Genomic DNA, 25,041 nt, shown 5'->3' on the forward strand with positions numbered 1-25,041 from the left:
AAGGCAGAAAGTGAAGGGGAACTAAGGAAGCCTCTTGATGAAAGTGAAAGAGGAGAGTGAAAAAGTTGGCTTAAAGCTTAACATTCAGAAAACTAAGATCATGGCATCTGGTCCCATCACCTCATGGGAAATAGACAGGGAGACAGTGGAAACTGTGTCAGACTTTATTTTTTGGGGCTCCAAAATCACTGCAGATGGTGATTGCAGCTTACTCCTTGGAAGAAAAGTTATGACCAACCTGATAGCATAATAAAAAGTAGAGACATTACTTTGCCAACAAAGGTCAGTCTGGTCAAGGCTATGGTTTTTCCAGTGGTCATGTATGGATGTGAGAGTTGGACTGTGAAGAAAGCTGAGCGCCAAAAATTTATGCTTTTGAACTGTGGTGTTGGAGAAGACTCTTGAGAGTCCCTTGGACTGCAAGGAGATCCAACCGTCCATCCTAAAGGAGATCAGTCCTGGGTGTTCATTGGAAGGACTGATGCTGAAGCTGAAACTCCAGTACTTTGGCCATCTCATGTGAAGAGTTGACTTACTGGAAAAGACCCTGATACTTGGAGGAATTGGGGAGGAGAAGGAGACGACAGAGGATAAGATGGCTGGATGGCATCACCGACTTGATGGGCATGAGTTTGAGTAAACTCTGGGTGCTGGTGATGGACAGGGAGGCCTGGCGTGCTGTGATTCATGGGGTCGCAAAGAGTCAGACACAACTGAGCGACTGAACTGAACTGAACTGTTCCGGCTATTGTAAGAATTAAGTGAATTACCATATGTAAAACTCTGAGCCCAATGAACATGAGTAAATGCCCCCCAAAATAGAAGCCAATGAATGACTATGTGTGTCAGGCCTAGAAGACCCAAGTGTTGTCCAAGGGACAGCCCCTCTCCTCACCATGTTGATCTTCCCTTGAGGGTGAGCCAAGGATGACGTTAAGATGGCAGTCACCGTGCTAACCGCCAGGGCGTAGTAGGTGTTTAACACAGCCTTTCTTTTGTCTGCATCTGCCGGCAGAGCAGAGTTGAAACTCGGCCAGAACATCCACAAGAAGAGGGTGCCTGTGGACCAGAAAGGGTCAGTGGCCAGAACCAGTATTCCTGCTCCAAGGCCTCAGTCTCTAGAGACTTAAGTCAGGAGGCTCCCAGACCTGGCCAGCCTCATCTCTGTCACTATCTTGCTCACCGACTTTGGGCAAATCAGGTCTCCTCTCTGAATTCTTAAGCCAGGAGGGCCCAGCTAACATACTTTATGGGCAAGAAAAAGTAAGGCCCAGAGAGTTGAAATCACCAAAACCCAAGCTTTCTGTCCCTAGCCTATGATGGCCACATGCTTATTATTTTTTTTTTTTTAATTAATGGAACTCTTCCACTTGGCGCTGGTATTCAATTGCCTGCTGGCAGTCTCACTGCCTGATTTCTTCCCTCTAAGTCTCTCTCAACCTTTAAGTTCATCACTTACTGAAACTCTTCCAATTAGACATTATTACTTCTCTCTTCCCGCTCCCATTCTTTCCTTCACTCCCAAGCCTGGCTTTCTTCATCCATCCAATTCCCTTCTTTAAGTTAAGGACAAAAGGATTGGATAATCTAATCTTATTTATTTATTTTTAAATTTATTTTTGGCTGCATCAGGTCTTAGTTGGGGCATGTGGGATCTTAGTTCCCCAACCAGCAATTGAACCTTCACCCCCTTACATTGTGAGGCGGATTCTTAACCGCTTGACCACCAAGGAAGTTCCCGGATAACCTCATTTAAACTGAGATGTAACAAGTCTCTCCTCTCCTTTGGGTATCAATGAAGAGAGGTTCCCTGGAGGGGAACGCTTCCTTCAAAGATGTGAATTCATCAAACACTGCTTGAGGAAATGGGTCATCACAAAAGGGCTTTAGACACCCGGGGAAAGTTGGAAAAGCAGAGAGATTTTTCTGCAGAGCCCTTTTGGAGCCTCCTGCTCACCCCAGATCTGAGCCCACCCACATCACCTTGTCCTCACCCAGCATGGTGAACAAACTGGGGCTCGTTGCTGTCTGATCTTTGTCCTCCGATGCACTGGGCAGAGGCTTCTGGAGGCAGCAGACCACGGTCAGCCCAAAATAGGCCGCAAACATGTGGATGTACATCATGCTTACATGTTTGTCCATCTGCAACAAAACCCAGTGGGAGCAGTGAGCGTCAGCAGCCTCTGCTCCCAGGGAAATCCCTGTGTTCCATTTAGGAAGTTCTGCCTTCATGCAAGAGGCATGACTTGAAGTCAGGAGACTGACCCCACCCAGCAGTCCCCCTTTCAGAGGAGCCCCATGAGTTGCTGTGTATTTATTTATTCCTGGCAGTTTTCTGGTTGGCTATATTTATTTAACTGGCTGTACCTCTCAGCTTTCGGGATCTTAGTTTCCTGACCAGGGACTGAACCCAGGCCACAGTAGTGAAAGCGCTGAGTCATAACCACTGGACCGACAGGGAACTCCCCTCTGGCTGGCTTTGAATACTTTGGGCCGAAGTCCACTTACCTGGGGAAAAAGCCACATGGACGTATACCCCACTGTTTCTTGCATTTTGGCAGAATTTCAACTCTTTGCATGGAGTATGAGTGCCATAAACTTTGCAACATGAAGCTGCCAGAGATTTTATAATACCAAGCTAAAGTCTTCAGAAAATTCAAGCTATGTGCTAATTTTGCTTTACAAATGTTAGGTAGATAGAATAGGAAAAAGGAGTCCAGAATGGTGGTGGCTAAAAGACAAAGAAGGGAAAAGCCCCGAAATAGAACAAAGGAGTGAGGACCTCAGATAAAACAAATAACCCTCCTGGCTAGCCCAATTTACATAGGGCAGGCTCAGAGGGAGGAGAAAAAAAGGCATAAAAAGAGGAGGGATGGGGCTTCTCCTCTTCTCCTGTCTTTTGGGTCGACCCACTCTCAAGGATGTATTTTCCTTTGTTTTCTAAATAAAACTTCGCTGTAATATGGAGCTGTAACATGGAGCTGTAACACTGGTCTGTCCGTCGAGTCCAGTTTTTGCTGTGGCAAGACCAAACCGAGGAAATTACACACTCCCCCCAATACAAATATCAAATTTAGTAATCCTTCACAACTCAGTGGGCTATGGTTAAGTCCTGTCCACTGTGCCTTCAAAAAAGCATCCAGATTTGGCAGAATTTTTACCACCATGCCCCAACAACCCCCACTTGGTTTAAACCAACTTCAATACTTGCTCAATACTTGTTGTGATAACCTTCTAACTGGTCTCCCTATTTCCACCCTTGTCCCCCAGCCGAGTCTTCTCCATGTAGCAGCCAGAGCAATACTGTGAAAATCTAAGTCAGCTCACGGCACATTTCTGCTCTGAATCCCCCAGTGGCACCTGGCTCCCCCAGTGTCAAAGTCGGCATTCTTACTATGACCAACGGGACCCTGCGTGACCTGCTCTCCCACAAACCCTCTGACTCCACCTCCTGCTCATTCCCTTGCTCTTCCTTCAACCCACAGCCATGCTCTCATGTCAGTACCAATTTGAACCATCTGTTCTACTGCCTGGAGTACAGGGTAGAGGGAGCGATCCATTCTGGGCACAGGCAATAAGGGGATGCATTGTCTGTTGAGAATTTAAAACAATAATAAAAGCAACCAAAAGTCCATCTCCTTTTTATTACCATGGAAAGTGAAAGTGTTAGTTGCTCAGTCATGTCCGACTCTTTGTGACCCCATGGACAGTAGCCCACCAGGCTCCTCTGTCCCTGGAATTCTCCAGGCAAGCATACTGGAGTGGGTTGACATTCCCTTCTCCAGGGAAACTTCCTGACCCAGAGATGGAACCTGGGTATCCTGCATTGCAGGCTTATCATTAGCTAGTTAGTTCAGTCGCTCAGTTGTGTCTGACTCTGTGACCCCATGAACTGCAGCACGCCAGGCCTCCCTGTCCATCACCAACTCCCGGAGTTTACTCAGACTCATGTCCATCGAGTCAGTGTATATATCATCAATTCTAAACAGTATATCAGTGGACTTCTCTGGTGGTTCAGTGGTTAAGACTCCACGCTTTCACTGTAGGGAACACAGGTTATATTCCTAGTCCCCCTTGCTAGGGAAGTTTCACATGCCATGATGCAGCCAGAAAAGAATAGTAATAAAATAAAAAATTAAAATGAATAGTGTCACTAATAAGATCCTACTCTTGAAAGATGAAGACCACTCCAACAGCTCTGCCCTTGATCTGCCCCTGTCTTCAGACATCCACATGACTTGCACACCTGCTGCCTTCAGCTCTTTACTCAAAAATTATTTGCCTGGTGAAACCTTCCCTGGTCACTCTTCCTAACACTTTATCCCCTCTCCCAACTATTCATATCTTCTACCTTCATTGTACTTTTTCCTCCATAGTACTTATCACTATCTAACATGCTATAGAGACCTGCTGTAGAGCAGACAGCAAAGAATCTGCCTGTAATACAGGAGACATAAGAGATGTGGGTTCAATCCTTGGGTTGGGAAGTTCCCCTGACCCAGGGAACTTGCAACCCACTCCATTATTCTTGCCTGGAGAATTCCATGGACAGCGAGCCTGCGGGCTACAGTCTATGGGGTCAAAAGAAATGGACATGACAGCAACTAATACTTTCGCTTTCAACATAGTATCTCTTTTGCCTATTTTATTGATTACTGGTAGTCTTTCCCTCTGCCAATAAACAAGGAAGTTCCGTGACAGTTACATTTTCCCATTGCCTAGAAGAGTGCCTGGTACAGAACAGGCTCAGAACAAATATTTGTGAAATGAAAGAATGAAAATTAAGGAACCCTTAGTCATACGTAAAAATGCAACTCTGCGGAATTCTCTTGTAAGAATGGAAGAGATCTTCCATTTTTAATCTCTTTGCAGTCCCCCAGGAATCTAAAAACCACATTTGGCAATTGTCAACTTGGAATCCTCATTTCTTGAGTCATGTCTACTGAAACAGCTCTGGTTTCTGGCTCTGGTTTCCCCTGAGCCCTTCCATGAAAGAAGCCCAGGCTGAAATGAAGTTTTTAAGGAGAAGACGTGAACTCTCAAAATCAATGCTAAGCCCTTCCCTGGACCACCTAAACTAACACATTGCAGAGAAGAGAGGAGATGGCTTTCACTTAATGCAACTTTCTAAAACAACCACTACGAGAACCATAACAAAGCAGGAGAAGGCTTATAATGTGCTACCTATGGTGAGGAACTGACCTCTTTCCTTGACAGCAGTGTTTTTATTGTGGGAACACCTTTCCATAGCATTTGAGTGTTGAGCAGACACCACACTTTTGCGACCCCATTTTGGCCTGTCTCTAATTTTTTTTTCATCACAGAAGCTTTACCAAATGGAGATGGAGCCCTCCCCTTCCACCTGCTCATCCCTTATCCCAGACATCCCTCCCCACATCACCAGGACTCACATTGAGGTAATTCATGCCAACCAGCCTCGTGGCACTGAAGGCTGTCACCTCTATCAGTGTCATAAACACCAGCTGCAGCAGGTTGACCTTCCCCAGGACGACACCCGCGGAGATCAGCACAGATGTAGCGCTCATGGTGGCGTTCTGAATACTGGGGAGAGTGGGCAAGACAGGGATGATAGAAAAGTAACGATGCCTCTCATTCATTCATTCATTCACTCAACAAACACTTGTTGAGGACCTACTCTCTGCCTGATACTTCTCAAAAAACCGGGGACAGAACAGGAGAGCAAATACTCAACATTTCTGCTCTCATGGGGATGTATGTTGCCCAGTCTGGAATCTCTTTCATTCCCTTCCCTGATCAGGGTGGCAGCCACACGCTGAGAGATCGATCTGGACACACTCATCCCAACTAAGGATGCGCTGAGGTTCTCACAGGAGCATCTGACTGCTTGGATCCTGCCCTGGGCTTCTCTTCCGCCGTCATCACACACAGATTGCTCAATAGAGGGCGCTCTTCACCTGCCATCTCTCCAGTGATGCAGGCACCCGCTCCGGACACGGAAGCCTGGCCGTGCTGCCGTCCATGGGGTCCCAGAGAGTTGGACACGACTGAGTGACTGAACTGAATCCTCATCTCTCCCTCTCCTTGTAGTGGAAAAAAGACTGGGTTTGGAAGTAGGGCAAGTCTGGCTTCCAGTTCCAGCTTTTCCACTTGAGCAGCTATTTAATCTCACTGAGTGTGCCTCTTCATCTGTAAAATAAGAATGATGGTAATACTTATCTCATGAAATCGGGGTGAGGGATTAGAAGGAATGGTCATGCCCGTGTGTGGATCACACCAGGACTGGCACAAAGAACTCAGTGCTATTACTGACTCTTTCCTTCCCTTGACAAGTGAGCAAGCTTAGTGTGGGGATTTGGAAGGAGAGAACAGCTTTTGTTTTCAAGGCACTTACGACTGGCCTGGGGAGACAAAGCAGACATCATGACCCTGTCAATTAAGACGATCTGTGACATCATGCAGCTTCCCAAGTGGTTCAGCGGGTAAAGAATATGCCTGCAATGCAGGAGCTGCAGGAGACTCTCAGGTTCTATCCCAGGGTTGGGAAGATCCCCTGTAGAAGGGCATGGCAACTCACTTCCAGTATTATTGCCTGGAGAATCCCATGGACAGAGGAGCTTGGCAGGCTACAGTCCATGGGGTCGCAACGAGTCAGACATGGCACGTGATACCACAAGGCAAGAGGGGTTCATTGGAGGAAGAGAGCACTGTGAACTGGACTCATCAGGGAGGGCTTCCTGGGGGAGGTGGCACCGAACTGGACAATCCTTGGTGTTTAAGCCAACCCACCCTCTTCTGGGCACCTTGCTGAGACCACCCTTCCCCCTAGGAGTTGATGATGATGCTACCACCACTGCTGCCATCATCATTATCATCATCTGTTGGATAACAAGACTGTTGGGTAACAGTCTTGCAAGTCCATCATCTCATTTAAATTTAAATCCTCCAGGTAATCCTCTGTAAAGTAATGGTGCTAGGTACCATCCATTTTACAGGACAGGACATTGAGACTAGCAAGGTAACTTTTTTGGTAATGGCCACACAGCTAGTTAATGACAAACACAAGGTTCAAACCGACCCAGCTGGCCTGGATCCAAGGCCTGGACTCTGAAGTTTGGACACAGCCTTCCCACTGTTTGCTGCCAAAGTAGTATCCTGCTGAAGGTTCAAGGATTTTGGAAGAAAGGCCAGAGGAGGGCCAAGGGTATGGGGAAAAAGTCTCAGAGGGACCAGGAATTATGGAAATAATGGGTCGGTCACTGAGTGTTTCACTGTGGCTGGCCATGTTATCTTTGGGGTGAGCACTCGTTTCATTCAGTTCAGTTCACTCAGTCGTGTCCGACTCTTTGCGATCCCAGGGACTATAGCACATTAGGGTTCCCGGTCCATCACCAACTCCCAGAGCTCGCTCAAACTCATGTCCATCAAGTTGGTGCTTTCCTTGGCAAAGGACTAATTCAAGAGATTCTGTGCCAGTGGCAGGATTTCAGACCCCAGGGGTGGGGGAGGTGTTGAGACAGTGAAGTGCAGTGCTTAGGACAATCTCTCTCCAGGCTGCCAAGGTTGGAGTCCTGACTCAGCCACTTCCTGGCTGTGTGGCCTTGGGCAAATGACTTAACCACACTGTTTCCATTTCCTCATCTGTAAACGTAGAGGCAAGGCCTTTGGAGCTGTTGGGAGGGCAAAGTGAGTCAAACACAGTCAGGAGGGTAGTTATTGCTATGATAGGCCCTCAATGTACAGCATTAAAAATATCACATATTTTAGGGTTCTTTTTTATTTTCATCTTTGTTCCAATAACCAGTTACTAAGTCCTTACTATGTGAGGAAAACAAAAGAGGGGAAGACAGGCCCCTGCCCTGAAGGGACTGGTCATCGATGACTCAAGGCAGAACAGATTTAGAGCCAAGTCAGTCTGCACCGGTGGGTGAGGCCTCAGGATGGGGAGAGGGAGAGGGCCGGGCTGGGAGGCAGGCCTGGGCACCACCCACCACCCCAGTCAGAGCAGGAAAGGTCAGAAAGGAGCCCATTGTTCAACTCTGGGAAGCCAGTCCCGTTGGGGGTCACAGCCAGGAGGACCCAAGTGGTCAGGGTGGGGCAGGGGCGTTCACTCAGGCAGTAAACGGCCTCTTCTTGTCTTTCCAGATTGAATCAAGGGCAAACAGATTCCTGCAGGCAAGACGTCAGAAGAAGGGGGCAGCCTGGAGACTCCTGGAGACTCAGGTGCAGGAGGCCAAAGGCTTGTGTGACTTAAGCCTAGGCTGCAGAAACCCCAGACCAGCACCACCCTGTCAGGGTTCCCCCAGAATGCCCTTTGTCACTTCCCAGGTGGTTACTGGGGTGGGGTCGGGTTAAAGAATCCCCCTGGATCAGCTCTAAAATGGTTTAAAAGAAAAAATGTGGCGGGGACTTGCCTGGCAGTCCAGGGGTTAAGACTCCACACTTCCAATGAAGGTAGTGAGGGCTCCATCCCTGGCTGGGGAACTAGGATCCTGAAGGCTGCATATCGTGGCCGAAAAATGAAAAATTTTTAAAAAAATTTGTTTAAATAAAAGAAGCCCTAATTAAAAAAGAAAAAAGGTGGAGAGTTCTTTTCAGGGCCAATGGGGAGCTGAGACTGTGTTTCTTATCATGGCCACTTTGCAGTATGTGGGAAAGGCTACAGAATGAAAACTGAAGCCACTTCTACCACTTAGCTCTGTGACCCTAGGCAAGTGTCTCGTGAGCTCTGAGCATCTCATTCCTTGACGGTACACCCCGTCAGACCCCTCCATGAGGGAGTTAAACACATAATGTTTGTGAAGTGCCCAGCACAGAGCCTGGCTCATAGAGAGGTGTTTAACAGTAGTGCCCAGAGTTTTAGCAGGGTATCAGAGGGGAGGGTAGAATGGCCTTGGAAGGTGATGGGGTCCCCAGATACTTGAGATGGGATTTACCATCATATGGGCAAGAAAAAGTTTCAGAACTGGATAAAACCAAAAAACAATTAAAAACATTTTTTTACCTTGTTCCTCCTATTGAGTGTGAATGACTTATTTCTGCAGGCATGTACAACTATATGGATGTGTATATGCGTATATATGGACTTCCCAGTGGCTCAGTGGTAAAGAACCCACCTGCCAATGCAGGAGACACACAAGATGTGGGTCCAGTTCCTGGGTCAGGGAAGTTCCCCTGGAGCAGGAAACGGCACACCATTCCAGTATCCTTGCCTGGAAAATTCCATGGACAGAGGAGCCTGGCTGGCTATAGCCTATGGAGTCACAAAGAGTCATGACTGAGCATGTACCACCATATGTATATGCACATGTATACTCTTGTGTAACCATCACCCAGAATACATAGAGAATGTTTTTGTTATTTAGTCACTAAGTCATGTCTGACTCCTTTGTGACCCCATAGACTATAGCCAGCCAGGCTCCTCTGTCCATGGGATTTTCCAGGCAAGAATGCTGGAGTGGGTTGCCATTTCCTTCTCCAGGGGATCTTTCTGACCCAAGGGTTGAAACTGCCTCTCCTGCATTGGCAGGCGATTCTTTACCACTGAGCCACCAGGAAAGCCCAAGAGGATGTTTTTTGCATCCCATAAGCTTCTTTGGAGCCTTTTCCTAATCAATAAGCACCTCTGCTGCTAAGTCACTTCAGTCGTGTCCGACTCTGCGACCCCATAGACGGTAGCCCACCAGGCGCCCCCATCCCTGGGATTCTCCAGGCAAGAACACTGGAGTGGGTTGCCATTTCCTTCTCCAGTGGATGAAAGTGAAAAGTGAAAGTGAAGTCGCTTAGTCGTGTCCAACTCTTAGCGACCCCATGGACTGCAGCCTACCAGGCTCCTCCGTCCATGGGATTTTCCAGGCAAGAGTACTGGATCGAGGTGCCATTGCCTTCTCCAAATAAACACCTCAGGTAACCATTATTCTGACATCTAGCAACACAGGTTAATTTTGCTAGTTCTTCTAAAGGCATCTAAATAGACCAAAGTTAATTTAAAGAAACTAAAGGCATGGCTATTTCTTGTCCACCAGCATTTGAAGACTGAAGGTACTTCCTTCTTTTCAAGAGACTATCTTTCTGAGTGCAAGATTTCTTTCTTTTTGTCTAATCTCTATTATTTTTTTCTTTGAACTAATATTCACTGTATAAGTTTTTTAAATCAATTTTAAAAAAAAAGAAAGGACACAAGGAGGGCTGTAGATCTGGGTCTCTTGTGATGCCACAAAGGAGGGTTGTCAGATTAAATAGAGGATGCCAGTTAAACATGAATTTTAGACAATGTATAACTTAGTTTAAATAAGTCCTGAATATTGCATAGCATTGGTGCTAGAAAGAGACATCCCAGCACTTCTAGAATCTGCTCTCTTGGACCCCAGACCCCCAAGAACCCAGAAGTGATCCAGCAGCCATCTAGTTACCTGAGCATTTCGATGTTCACCTTTCTAGGGGAGAGTTGGATCAGTAAGCCATCCAGCAAGACTGCTAGCTGCACCCCGAGGGCCAGCAGGAAGAGATTGAAGGCTACGCTGCTCCAGCAATGTCTCCGCAAAGAAGTGTTGAGGAAGCCGAAGCCAAGGGAGGCCATGATGAACACATCCTGGAAGGCTGCTCAGGGGAAAGAGGCCAAGAAGGAGGACGAGAAGCAGACAAAGTGGAAGGTTGTGTTAGTTTTACCGAACGGCAGCTGGAAGGGGCATCAGGAATCATTGAAGAGAGCTTGGTCAAGTTACCTCCCCTCTTTAAGCCTCAGTATTCTTATCTGAATAATGGGGATAACACTTACAGGGTTGAGGGAAGGAATGACTGAGCTAACACAGAGCCTGGCCCACGGTGAGTGTTCAACAAAGGTAGCAATTATTGTTATTATTAAACACAATAATATGAACATGCGTAAGGAGTCAGGGCCCGTCCTTGGCATGTAGCTGAGACTCAGAAAAGGTACTGACCTCTTGCTTTTTGAGAATCAAGTTTAACCTCCTGATCATGTGTGAGAGAAAAATAAGGCCACATAGTTTGGTGACTTGGCTCAGGTCATTCAGAAAAGAGGGAGCAGTGACGGGTCTAGAGGTTCACAGGCAAGAACTAAATTATCTTTGCAGAAAAACAGCTGTCTCCTTTGGCTCCTGCTGAGGGGGCCCTGGGGGGCCATTGGAAAGCATCAGGGCCACCTGGGTGACCCTCCCTTTCCCAGCCTCAGACTTCGTGTGGTGGCTGCCATGGCAGATGGGGGAGAGGGACTTAGCTGATGTTCCGGAGGGGACCAGGAAGAGGAAAGGGCGGATGCTTTGAATCGGCTCCAACTTTGCAAAATGGGTAACGGCTTGGGCTCTGGAACTAGATAAGCTTGGGGTTCTATCAGGGCTCTGGCACTGTCCAGCTGTGTGGTTTAATCTCGCTCTTTAACGTCTCTGAGCTTTAATAACCGCCTACATTTATTAACTGTTTGCCAAATGCCAACGCTGTTTAAACCACTTAACGTAAACTATCTCGTTTAGTTCTCACAAGCGTCCTTCACTGCGGGTGCTGTTATTATCACCATTTTGCAGATGAGAAAACTGAGGCATAGAGGAGTTATCATTTGCTCCAGCTGATAGAGTTGGGATTTCAACCTACAGGGTCTGCTGTAGAGCCTGTGCCTTGAATTACCACACTATCTGCCCTCTTGGTTTTCTCTTTTATTAAGTGGGAAAAATAATTATACCTCCCTCATCAGGTTGCCAGAATCAAATGGTATAATACACATAATTGCTCCAGAATAGTAAAGACTATTTTATCAACAAACATCAACTAGGTTCACATGTGTGCAAAAGCCTGGAGAGAAGTCTTAAAGGAATTCCGCCCCCTCCCTCCCCTCCCCCACGAAGATTATCTCTGGGTTTAGGAGAGTTCCACTTTTAAAAAAATTTTTAGTGTTAAAATTTTCTACAACTGTTATGAAGAGAGTAAGTAATTTTTTCTTAAAGAAAAAAAGCCTGTGCTTTGAGGCTCTATCATTCTCTATTAGGTTAAATCATATTAAATTGCCAATATCCGACCATTTGACCTATAAGAATGGCAATTTGTATGTTTCAGCTTCTTAGCTGTATGACCTTTGGCTGGCTTACTCTCCTCATCAGCTAAATAAGGGCTATTATCCCTGCTCAGAGGGTACTGGGAAATTGTTCAAGAGCTTGGCTCTGTCCCGGGCACATGGACAAAGCTCAGTAAATAGAGGCTATTCGCCACCAGCACCATCATCACCTTCACAGCAGTAAGAAGTCACCTGGTCTCCAGCCTTGGGTCTGATAGCAACAAGGAAATTCTTCTTTCCAGAGCTCTCCAAAGCCTCTTCAACTTACATTGAAATTTACTTTCGTTAAAAAATACAGGTAGCTAGGGTCTTGCACACAGGACTTGGGTGGTTAATAATCCCAGGTCAACCGGATTACAGGGGACCCAGGCATCTCCATGGGACCTGGGGACTTGTGGAGTGGGCGAGAAATGGACCATCAGGAGAATTCAACTTCTTGCACCTTCTTCTCTGACATAAGGGAGGGGGAGGGGAGGCAATGTTTCAGTCTCCTGCTTGGAACGGGGGTGGAATGGGCACATTTTGTATAGGGGCTCCTCTTGGGACTGCTCGAATCCCTCCAGGGGCTGAGCAGGGAACTATGTAATGAAGGTTACAGCGTATACTGGGGAGTGGTGAGGCCTGTGGCCAATTGGAGACTTAACACCCCACTTTAGATATTCAAATTCTTTTTTAAAATTAATTAATTTATTTTAGTTGGAGGCTACTACTTTACAATATCACGGTGGTTTTTGCCATACACTGGCCTGAATCAGCCACGGGTGTACATGTGTCCCCCATCCTGAACCCCCTCCCACCTCCCTCCCCATCCCATCCCATCCCTCTGGGTTGTCCCAGTGCACCAGCTTTGAGTGCCTTGTCTTTAGATATGCAAATTCAATCTTTCCTTTAAAACTGCTGTTAAAAAACAAAAACAAAACAGTTCCCCATTTTGCAGCAATGCTATATGTAAAGGGTCCAGACTTACTGAAGTTTCCATGAATAGGGGAACCCTTCCACTTTCCTCTCATTCTACAGAAGGGATGCAGAGACAGCCTGTGACTTCCTCAAGAGCACCCAGCATGTCTGCAGCAGAGCCAAGCTCTGGACTCCTGGGGCCGTGCCCTCCCCTCAGTGCTAGGCTGTCTCTTGCTCTTGTTTGTCCACACCTCACTAAGGGACCTAAGGCAAGTCCCTTGCATTCTTTGAGCCTCGGTTTCCCCATCTGTAGCTCATGGGAGTTGGACTTGATACTCTCTAAGGACCTCACTGCTCTGGTGTATTCAGAGGAGGGGGCAGCGTGTGGGAAGGGCAGGGAACCAGGATTAGGTCAGAGGTGGGGCTCTGAAGAGGGCTTCCCTGGGGGTTCAGATGGTAAAGCGCCTGTGTGCAACCCAGGTTCGATCCCTGGGTGGGGAAGATCCCCTGGAGAAGGAAACGGCAGCCCACTCCAGTACTCTTGCCTGGAAAATCCCATGGATGGAGGAGCCTGGTAGGCTACAGTCCATGGGGCTCTGAAGATAAACAGTCAGAGACTCTTGGTTGGGGCTTTATCAGGCACAGCTGCCACGCCTGCGCGGGTACAGAGCTCAGAACCCTCCTCCTACAACCCCACACTGGCCCTGGGGGTTGGGGAGGGATTGGGCTTGTGCTCCAGCCAGGGGGATAAAATTAGGGTGGCAGGGTCTTGGAGCTGTTGACAAAGCTCACTCACCCCAAACTGGTCAGTAAATTACGTCTGAGTTCAGGGCCTCTCACCCCCTGCATCCTCCCACTTCTCTCCCAGCCTCGCGGGGCTCTGGCCCACGCCCACTCCTCCACTCCTCCCATGTCTCACAGCTGGATCCCAGCTTCAATGCTGGGTCCCAGCTCAGGGCATCATCCCCACTGGTATCAGCCTCCACCTCTCAGAGCCTGTGCTATGCCCTGCATCAGCTGCTGGTCTGATAAGATAATGAACCTAAGGTGTCCAGGGCTGATAAGGAGAGGATCGCTCCAGGGGCCCCATACCCGGGCCTCAGAGGGGAGTTTTACACATGATCTAAGGTGGGCCTTCCGGAGAAGTTTATGCAAGTCCCGTGACTTGGAGCAAGTCTCGTGACTTGGAGCAAGTCTAACCTGGGAGTCCTATAGGACAATAATCAACATCATTGTAACAGCAGGCACATATATGGTGCCCTCCACAAACTAGGGACTCTTCCAAGTACCTGCCATCCTTAGACTATGACAAGCCCACGCAGGAGGTATCTTTGATTATCCCCATTTTACAGATGGGGAAAGGGAGGCACAGATAGGTGCTGGAATTAGCTCAGGTCACACAGCTAGCAAATGATGGTGGCAGACCTGAATCCTGGCTCTGGGTTTAATCGCTATACCATCCTGCCTCCCCCTCCATCCTTCACTCTCCATAGTGTCAAATATGAGTGTGGGCCTCTGAGTCTGGCTATCTGAGTTCAGAGCCTGGTTCAACCTCCATGTCCCCGCTTCCTAGTCTGTAAAGTGGTCTGAAATAATGGCACCTGCTCAGAGGTTTGCTGTTAGTAGTGACTTCCTTGGCTCCTGTGAATCGCTTAGCCTAGCACTGATGCATGGTAAATGTTAGGACTATAAATTATCTCAGGCCTGCCACTTGTTAGCTGTGGCTTTGGACAAGACTGTTGCCCACTCCTTCAGCCTGACTGCCCCTGGGAGTCTCCACCGTTCCCCACACACCCTTCCACCTCCCTCCGACCTGCAGACACTTCATCAGCTCCAAAGCCAGGCCTGGCTTCTGTCCCTCGGGCCCTGGGCTGGACCTCCACACTCTTCTCCCCACCACTGACTTTGCACGGTACCTCTGCAGCCTTGGTCTGGAACCATCCATGGAGCCTCATGCTGCCTTACCCTCCGTCACAACCTCCAACCCCACCCTCACCCCTATAGCAGTCTGGGGAAGAAAAAGAGGTTTCCCAATCAACAGGGCTGGGAAGGATAAGATGTGGGCTTCCCAGGTGGCGCAGTGGTAAAGAATCTGCCTGCCAGTGCAGGAGACACAAGAGATGCACGTTCTATCCCTGGGTCAGGAAGACGCCCTGGAAGAGGAAATGGCAACCCATTCCAGTATTCTTGCCTGAAAAATCCCACGGACAAAGGAGCTTGGCAGCTACAGTTCATGGGGTCGCAAAGAGTCAGACACGACTGAACCGTGTACGGTGTACAATGAGTACCAATGACGTCAGTACACGTCATTGGCAAAGTCCTTCTTGTCTTTTAATAGCTCTCCTTCCTGCTTCTAAGGAGTTTGGGGGTAACTGGGTGGTAGCCACAGTGCAGGGCCCAGGATGGTCCCCCAATCTGGCATCGTTCAAGCAGGCTCTGTGTGACAAATGGTCACAGTAATGGCCCCCAAGGAACCATGCCTTCCAGTATAGAACCCTCCCGCCTGAGCTGAGCGCTGTGATGGGCTTTGGCTAAGGGGACATCAGCAAACACAATGCAAGCAGAGGCTTGAAAAGCACCCCTGGGCTTGCCCTCTTACTGCTGTAAGCCCTCTGCTGCCGTGTGAAAATCTGGGCAAGTCTGCTGGAGTCGCATGGGCTAAGCATCCAGCCAGCATCAACTGACAGACATGCGAATGAGGCTATCAGAGACTGTTCAGCCCCAGTCAAAGCTCCAGGCTGGAGATGTATGGGACGTGCATCTATGCTTAGTTGCTCAGTCATGTCTTACTCTATGTGACCCCATGGGCCTCCCAGGCTCCTCTGTCCATGGAATTCTTCAGGCAAGAATACTGGAGTGGGTTGCCATTCCCTTCGCTAGAGGGTCTTCCTGACCCAGGGATCGAACCCCAGTCTCCCGAATTGCAGGTGAAGTCGTTTACTGGCTGAGCTACCAGAGAAGCCCCAGAGATGCACAGTGACCCTAGGTGAAATTGACAGAAGAGCTGCGTGGCCACAGTACAGCTGAAACTGCTGAACCACAGGATCATGATCTGGAGCAAATTAGATGATTGCTATTTTGAGCCACTAAGGTTGGGGGTGGTTTGTTATGCAGCAATAAATAATGGATACAACTGCTTTCCCCAAGCATCTCACTGGCACCTCAATCCCAAGCCCAGAATGAACATATCATTGTTCATTTATCCCCCAATCTTCCCTTCCCCTTGTGCCTCTCATCTCAGAAATGGGCACCTCCATCTGCCAAATCACACATCTGAAGCCATCCTTGACTCCTTTCTTGTTTTTTCAAAGAACAGCCAATTTTATCTCCTAAATAACTCTTGAGTCTGACTCTTTGCTTCTCCTTTACTGCCCCTGCCAATTTGACCTCATCACAGGTCATCCAGGCCAGTGGTCATCAGAGTAGGGTTCACACCCCTCAGAAGATACTCCAGACAATCCATAGGGGCTGCCAGAAGAAGAGATATTAGCACTGCTAATTCTACTCATTTTTTCTAAAACATTTAAAAAATTAAAGTCTATTCATAATAAAAAGCTAATTTTTTTTTTTGCAATGCTTTATTGTGGCATGTGGGATCTTAGTTTCCTGACCAGCTATCCAACCCAAGCCCCCTGCATTGGAAACATGGAGTCTTAACCACTGGACTGCAAGGGAAAAAAAGAAAAAGTTCAGTCACTCAGTCGTGTCAGACTCTTTGCGACCCCATGGGATTTTCCAGGCAAGAGTACTGGAGTGGGTTGCCATTTCCTTCTCCAGGACTGCAAGTGAAGTTCAAAGCTAATGCTCTTTATCAGTCTTCATATGTGTTCATTCTTTCAAGCATTTCGACAACTCAGTAAGTACAATCATTATGTGACAGAGGTTAAAACAGAGGCAGAGAGTGATTTGCCCAGGTCTCACAGCTTAGTAGAGGCAGAGGAGAGATGGGAACCAGTCTCGCTCCAGCCGTCCTCAAACTTCTGTGTATTCGAGTCACTTAGAGGGCTTGGTAAAACACAGATTGCTGGGCCCCACCCTTGAGCTCTGGATCAGTAGGTATGGATGGGGGCCCAGGTATTTCTGGCAAGTTCCTAGGGGATGCTGAGGTGGCTGGTCTGGGGACCACATTTGAGGACCCCTGATCTAGGTTCTTCTACCCCTAAAGGCACTTGGCCAAGTTTGCAACTCTGCAAGCATTTAATGTTCAGATGAATCCAGGAGCTTTCTCTGACTTGCTTAGGATGTCAGCTTAGTCCCCCAGCTTTGGAAGGTAAAATGAGGGAATATTAGGCCCCTGAAGAGGGGGGGTGACATGTATTTCTTCATATTCATCTTGTTGTAACTAATGACAGGGTTTTGTTTTGCTTAATTGACAGCTTTATTACGGAAAATTTTAAGCACACACAACAGAGTGAGTAGCATGGTGAACATCATGTACCCATTCCCAGCTTTGATGACTGTCACAAGGGGTCAATCTTGTTTTTAATTATCCTTCTCCCCTCGTTTTCTTTCTTTTTTCTTTTGTTGTGTTAGTTTGAGGTGTGCAGCAGTGATTCAGTTGCACATATATATATATCCCTTCTTTTTTCAGATGCTTTTCCCATAGAGATTAACACAGGCTATTGAGTAGAGTTCCCTGTGCTAAACCAGTAGGTCTTGTGGATTATCTATTTTCTATGTAGTTGTGTTTATGTTAATCCCATTCAATCTTATTTATATTATCCTTCTCCACCTGTTTCCTTCCTTAGCTTTTCTTTTTCCTTCCCCTCCTCTTTCTCCTTCTCCATCTCCTCCTCCCCCCTCCCCCCTGCCTTTCCCCTCCTCCTTCCCTACCTCTTTCTCCTTTTTCTTCTTCTTTTTGGCATGAAACAGATCCCAGACATTGTTCTATCCCAGTGTGCTTCTCTAACAAATAGGGCTCACTATTTGTTCAATTGCTAAACCTACTTCTAAATAGGTTTAATGGAGAAGGAAATGGCAACCCACTCCAGTACTCTTGCCTGGAATATCCCATGGATAGAGGAGCCTGGTGGGCTACAGTCCCTGGGGTCGTGAAGAGTCGTACATGACTGAAGCGACTTAGTAGCCGAAGCAGCAGCAGCAAATAGTTTAAAAAGCACCCACTATGCTATTATCACACCTAATGAAACTCATAACAATGCCTGTGTGTTACATAATACTCAACGTTTTATTCAGATTTCCCGGTATTCTCAAAAATGTCTTTTTTTTTTTTTTTAGAATTGGCTGATTTAAATGACTTATTATAGTTTACGTGGACTGGATTCAATTAAGTAGACTGACAGATTGCTACTTAGTTTTAACTCAACTAACCTTCACAAAATGGACTAACGGCTCAAACTGCCAAAAACCACAGATTGAAGGCAAAAGAATAATGTCAGGCAAGCGCAGAAACAAAAGGTAGTTTTAACTCAACTAACCTTCACAAAATGGACTAACGGCTCAAACTGCCAAAAACCACAGATTGAAGGCAAAAGAATAATGTCAGGCAAGCGCAGAAACAAAAGGTACCTCTTGTGCACTGACTCTCCGTCAGTCACCTTCAGAGTTAAAGAAAAAACCCAATCTAATCACATCTGACAAGAAGTCAAGCAAGATAATTTGAAACTATCTAGAAGACCCTGAGGAATGCATTGCCATCCACTGTCATTCACGGTAACAATGGACTGTGCCTGGAGTGACTGACACCATCACAATCAGTCATTTGAAAATATTTTATATTTCCTTTTGATTTCTTTCCAATTTTCTAATTTACATACATCTATGATAGCGTGCAAAATATATTACTGCAGCAAGATTTAAGTAGAACATAGAAATACAGGGCATGCTTGAAAAATTTGAAGACCCCCAGTCCATAGAACACTACAGTCTCCACACTGGTTTCCACCTCAAGTCAGGCCCCTTCCCCACCCCTGTGCCAGTCCTGGAATGGCTTTCTCCATAACCAAACCCAAACTGATCACACTCCTGCTTTCTAATAGATCAAGAAAATGAAGGCCACCCTGCTTACTCAAGGGAATGGGTCCACCCACTGCTTCCCTCTTTATGCTTCTACAGCGCTGTAGGGTTAAACTCCAGCCTGGTCCAGTCTGATGAACACAATGATTCCTGCTGAGCTCACGACCCTCTGTTTTCACATGGTTATACTCTACCTGAGCCTCTGAGGCCCGGCTGGACAGTCACTTCCCTCCAGAGGCCTTGCCTGACATCCCCATCTCCCTGCCTGGGTTGTGGGCCCTCCTCTGTGCTTCCATAGAACGTGAGCATCTGAGGACACTTATGTCTATGATAGCAGCACAGCCTAGGGGTAAAGAAAACTGAATCCAAACTACAAAGTTGAAATAAGGGCTCTTGTGCCTACTGATTATATGACCAGAGACTCAACCTTACTGTAAAATGGGGCTGTGAAGCATCATAGTTAAGTGCGTGGAAATTCAAACTAGGCCGCTTAAGTTTCTTTTTTCCCCTTAATTTAGTTTTAATTAATCTATTTTATTTTTTAATTTTTATTTTATACTGGAGAATACAACTACTAACTATTAACAACACATTAACAATGTTGTGTTCGTTTCAGATGTACAGTAAAGCAGTTCAATTATACATATACTTGGGTCCATTCTATTTAAAATACTTTTCCCATTTAGGTTACCGTAGAAAACTGAGCAGAATTCCCTGTGTAGTCTTTGTTGGTTTTCTGTTTTAAATATAAGGCTGTGCTCTGCTAAGTCGCTCAGTCGTGGCCGACTCTTTGCGACTCCAGGGACTGTAAGCCCACCAGGCTCCTCTGTCCATGGGAATTCCCCAGGCAAGAATACTGGAGTGCATTGCTATGCCTCTTATAGGGGATCTTCCCAACCCAGGGATCGAACCCAGGTCTCCCACCTTGCAGTCGGAATCTTTTCCATCTGAGCACCACAGAAGCCCAAGCATAAGGCTACTTAACTTTAAACCAAGGACTTCCCTGATGGCTCAGGGGTAAAGAATCTGCTTGCCAATGCAGGAGACTCAAGTTCAATCCCTGGGTTGGGAAGATCCCTTGGAGAAGGAAATGGCAACCTAGTCGGTATTCTTGCCTGGGAAATCTCATGGACAGAGGAGCTTGGCAGGCTACAGTCCAAGGGGTTGCAAAAGAGTGAGACACGACTTAGCAACTAAAGAACAACAGCAAAATTTAAAACTGCTGCGCTATTGCTAGCCGAACAGTCTTGGGCAAATCACTCCAAGTGCCTAGCTTCCTTCTATGAAAAGTGGAGATCATAATAGTACCTGTCTCTAAACAATCTGCCTGCCAATGCAGGAGACGTGGTTCGATTCCTGATCTGAGAAGATCCCACATGACTTGGAACCCCTGTACCACAACTACTGAGCCTGTGCTCTAGAGCCTGGGAACCACAACTGCTGAAGCCGGAGCAACCTAGAGTCCGTGCTCCGCCAGAGAAGCCACTGCAATGAGAAACCCGAGCACCGAAACTAGAAAGTAGCCCCCACTTGCTGCACCTATAGAAAAGTCTTCGCAGCAGCAAAGACCCAGCACAGCCAAAAATAAATAAATAAAATTGTTATTTTTAAAAAGTAGTACCTATCTCATAGGGTGACAGTGAGGATTCGATGTAAAGCATTTAAGATAGTGTCTGGCGTGTGCATGGATGCTTAGTTGCTCAGTCCTGTCTGATTCTTTGCGACCCCATGGACTGTAACCCAGCAGGCTCCTCTGTCCACGGGATTCTCTACGTGAGAATACTGGAGTGCCTGGTACATAGTAAGTAATCAATAAATATCAGCTCTGATTAGCACGTATCTGGATCCCACATGGTTTGTAACAGACTGAGCAAATGAATGAATGAATGGATTGAATTACATTATACCCAACTGAAAAGAATTACAGTAAGTTGAAATGAATGAAAATTGTGCCCAGGCCTTGCTTGTTCAGCACTGAGTACCCTCTCTGGGCTAGCCCATAAAGCAGTGTAGGGACTTCCCTCCCCAAGTCATCTCCTTGTTCTTCTTTCTGCTGCTGAGGGCCCAGAGATGCCTTCCCTTTGCTTCTAGTTAACTAGCTAACATCACTTAGAAACATGCAAGCACTCAGCCAGGCTTACATTTCTGTTTCATCTCACGGACCTCACTCAAGGAGGTCCTTCCATTATCACAAACAACATCTTGACTCTCCGAGGTGCTTGAAAACTCCTCTCAACTTTTTTGAAAAAGCAGAAGCCACACCACTGTGGATGTCTATCTTGTTGACAGTCATTCTCATCATGGTCTGTGAGTATTTTTAGCTGCATATATATAAAATAACAACCATCCTACATTCTCTTCAGCCAGAGCTTATGCCTCAGGATTTGCAGGCAGAAAGCAGACTTCCCAGTCCCTAAGTGAGAAGGAAGCTTCCAAAAGAAAGGTGGTACAGAAATGAGAAGAGACCAAAAAAAAAAAAAAAAAAGGAAACAAGATCCCTCAAACCCAACAACACCATGAAATTCCTTGCTGTTAAGGAAAGAGAAGAGAAGAGCGGGTAGTGAAGGCAGAGAATTGTGAAGACCCTTTGGCAAAGGGAAATCTAGGGACAGAGAAAAGGAGGCCCCTCCCTCTGCCCTGACAAATCAAGGAAGGCTTCATGGAAGAGGTGATGGCCACACTGGTCCTAAAGAAGAGACGGCATGTTTGGTTGGGTCTGTGTGCAACAGACTGAAGAGGATGAGGAAACCCCTTTCCGCAGAAACTTTGTGGAAAGGAGGCCCTATGCCCCTGGAGGACCTCCTCTTCCCTGCGCCTGCTGTTTGCCTCTGTGACCACCTCCCCTCCGGACACTCACCTCGGTAAGTCCTCAAGACCTTCTTCTGTTCACCTGCTGAAGCTGGATAGGAGGTGAAAAAGAAGAAGACGACAATGAAAATCACCTCCAGCGTTAAGGCCAATGGGGGCAACCAGACCCGCACAGACTTTTGGTACTTAGAGCCCATCCTGTGTCCACCTCTGTGAGGCGTTTCCACCAGCGCCGGGCATTTCCCTTCGGCCCCACACCCTCTAAGGGGAGGGACAGGAGAGACAGCGGGAAGGCCTTATCTCAGGCTGCAAGGCTGGTCCTGCCGACCTATCTGTGGAGTTAACACAGGAGCGGAGGGACAGTGACAGGGAGGAGGAAAATGCATTTATTCCAACATTAATTGATTCATTCCGTCATTCATTGATTCAAAAAGTAGTTGCTACATTCCTACCACAGGGCAGGCACTGTGTCCAGTTGAAAAGAGGGCATTCATTCACTCGACCCTCAAACACAAGAATCCTCCTTCATCCCTTTTTTCGCTTACCTTCACCACATCTTGCAAGAAAGGCAGAGAATAGATCAACACCCTTATTTCACAAATGGGGAAACGGATGCTTAGATGGAGCTTTGGATTGGCAAAATTTCTCTTTAAAACCTTACCACAGGTCAGAGAGGGCACCAAGTGGGCTCTTAAAAATGATATAGTGAATGAATGAATGAATGAAAGCAAAGAACAATATTAAGTCCTGGGGAGGACCTAGGACCCACAGAGAACTAACTCCTCAAAGCCACACTGTTGAAATTAGTTTTATCTGAATCTGTATTTAAATACAGACTCTGACCTGTTTCTCAATCTTTCAAGGGCAGGTATGACAAATGAAAGGAGGAGGCAATCCAGCTCTAGGAAAGCCCTGGTGGAAGTCCCGCTCTAGCCCGAGGCTAAAGTTGTCCCCCACTCTTGTCACCTGCTCATAGAGCAGTCCAGGACTTGCCTGGGGCATGAGCACTGCAGTGCATTTGACGATGGTCACCAGCCTCTGTACCCCCACCCCACAATGAACTGTCCCCTGGAACAGGATGTAAGGCACCTGTGATATAGTTCTGTTCCTGCAGCTAACTTTTCCTATGGCCACATCCATTTGCTTAGCAGAAGATCTGAGATATAGAGAAAGGGAGGGAGGAGGAATCAACATTTTTTACCTTCTACACTGGCCCCAGTCACTGGCCACTGTGTGCAGACTGAATTTATGAGGGCCCAGAGACTAAAATCTGGCTAGGAGTAGCAGGGAGGCAGATTGTAGCCCAACATGAGTGAATATTTTATTGACCATTCATGGGGTAGTGAGTATCCTGTCGCTAGGGGAATGCAAGCAGAAGCTGATGGTTAGTTGTCAGAGATGTCTTGTGAGTGATTCATATGTGGATTATGGGAGATGTTAATCACCTGGTAGAATCTTGTCTTTTTTGTTTTTAGAAGAAACTAAACCCAGAAGGTCACACCCAAGGTCATACAGTCATTGACATTAGTCATTTCTTGCTCAGCGCAGCTTTATTTACAAAAAAGAAAAAATTGAGAATAACCTAAAAGTACAATAGTAGGGGATTAGTTAAGTAAACTACAAGACACATAATCTGCCACCAATATAATCATTCTGAACATGGAGAAAAATCCAGAAGAAACTGCTTTTAAGGTTTATAAAAAGTGGCACAGGGGATAGATTATTTGGTGAAGGAAGTTACAGAACAGTGTGCATGTTCCCACTTTTTGAAATAATAATAACACTGTATGTTAACATATGCATTGGGGGAAAAAATTGGCTATAAACCTCTCCTGGTTACTTTTGGTTTAGGTATGTTGGGAAGCTAAAATTTACTAAGTACTTTAGTACGCTAGGCACTGTTCTAGGTACTTTACATGTATGAACTCAGTTAATGAGCCTGTGAGATGGGACTGTTAGCCTTTCTACAAGCTGAGGCACAGCAATATCAGGGGACTTGCCCAAGGTTATGGGGTTATTAAGTATTAGAGCTAGGATTTCAACCTGGGCAGTCTATCTTGGGCACCTGGGTGCTTAACCACCTAACTTTAGCCCAGATAACTCCTAAGTCTTCTCCTATTTCTGAAAGACTAGCAATGTAGGATTCCAAGCCTTCTGCTATCTCATCAGTAAGTAAGGCATAAGTACTGGTTTCTAGAGCTCAGCCCTCATGGTCAGCCTTGGTTTTGATTTCTGGCCTTTTTCAGGCCATCAGTCCTTTTTTTTTTTTAACTTTAAATTTTGTTTTGGGGTATAGCTGATTAATGATGTTGTGGTAGTTTCAGGCAAACAGCAAGGGACTCAGTCATATATATACATGTATCCATCCTCCCCAAAACTTCCCTCCTATCCGGGCTGCCACATAACATTGAGCAGAGTTCCATGTGCTATACAGTGGGTCCTTGTTGGTTATCTATTTTAAACATAGCAGGGTGTACATGTCCATCCCAGACTCCCTAACTATCCCTTCCCCCGATCCCCTCCCCCTACCCCAGCAACCATAAGATTGTTTCTAAGTCTGTGAGTCTCTTTCTGTTTTGTAAGTTAAGTTCATTTGTATAATTTCTTTCTAGATTCCACATATAAGGGATGTCATATGATATTTCTCCCTCTTTGTCTGACTTACTTCACTCAGGATGACAATGTCTAGGTCCATCCATGTTGCTGGAAATGTCATTTCATTTTTAATGGCTGAGTAACATTCCATTGTGTATATGTACCGTGTCTTCTTCATCCATTCCTCTGTCAATGGACATTCAGGTTGCTTCCATGTCTTTGGTCATGGAAGTTTCCTTAACAGGGGACTCCCCTGTGAGGGGGATAAGTGAATGTGATCCTTGTTGGCCTGGGTCCTGTACAGCAGGTCCTGTACCTGCCTACCCAGGAGCACCAAATGTCAGACAGATGAACACTAGAGATTTCCAGTCGCTGCCAGCCCCTGGGCTTGGAGCTCTTGACGGTTGTGTTTACATGCTGGCACACTCAGTGATGATGGCAGCTGGTTCCCACAGGGGCACCCTAAAGCCCTGTGTGTCCTGATCCTGCCCAGGGAGAGGCAGACCACTTGACAAGAGGGCCAAGCTCCTGCATGAACAGAAAGGCTTTCTTTAATAAAAGGGAGCCGACCCCACAGGTGGCCTCTCCCAGATGACTGATCAAAAGGGGAGTTTTCTCTCTTCCTCTCTGTCTCTTGCAAAAGACCCCTGTTTTCTGATGACAGTTCCAGATAGTCTGACTCCAAATCTTCAAGGCAGGGTCCCTGGGAAAGCACATGGGAT

General features: G+C 46.8%; 1 protein-coding gene across 1 annotated transcript in view; it reads right to left on the minus strand.

Moving 5' to 3' along the window:
• RHCE (Rh blood group CcEe antigens) overlaps positions 1-21,921 on the minus strand; it is a 38,996-nt gene extending 17,075 nt beyond the window's left edge. The window contains exons 1-5 of the mRNA XM_065930082.1: positions 21,774-21,921; positions 10,392-10,578; positions 5,412-5,562; positions 1,995-2,142; positions 896-1,059 (exon numbers count right to left, since the gene is read on the minus strand). Of these exons, the coding sequence (XP_065786154.1) occupies positions 896-1,059; positions 1,995-2,142; positions 5,412-5,562; positions 10,392-10,578; positions 21,774-21,921 (798 nt within the window). The remainder of the gene's footprint in view (positions 1-895; positions 1,060-1,994; positions 2,143-5,411; positions 5,563-10,391; positions 10,579-21,773) is intronic.
• Between the last annotated feature and the right edge of the window lie 3,120 nt (positions 21,922-25,041).

This window comes from Muntiacus reevesi, chromosome 3, assembly GCF_963930625.1.
Source record: "Muntiacus reevesi chromosome 3, mMunRee1.1, whole genome shotgun sequence".
Taxonomy (NCBI): Eukaryota; Metazoa; Chordata; class Mammalia; order Artiodactyla; family Cervidae; genus Muntiacus; species Muntiacus reevesi.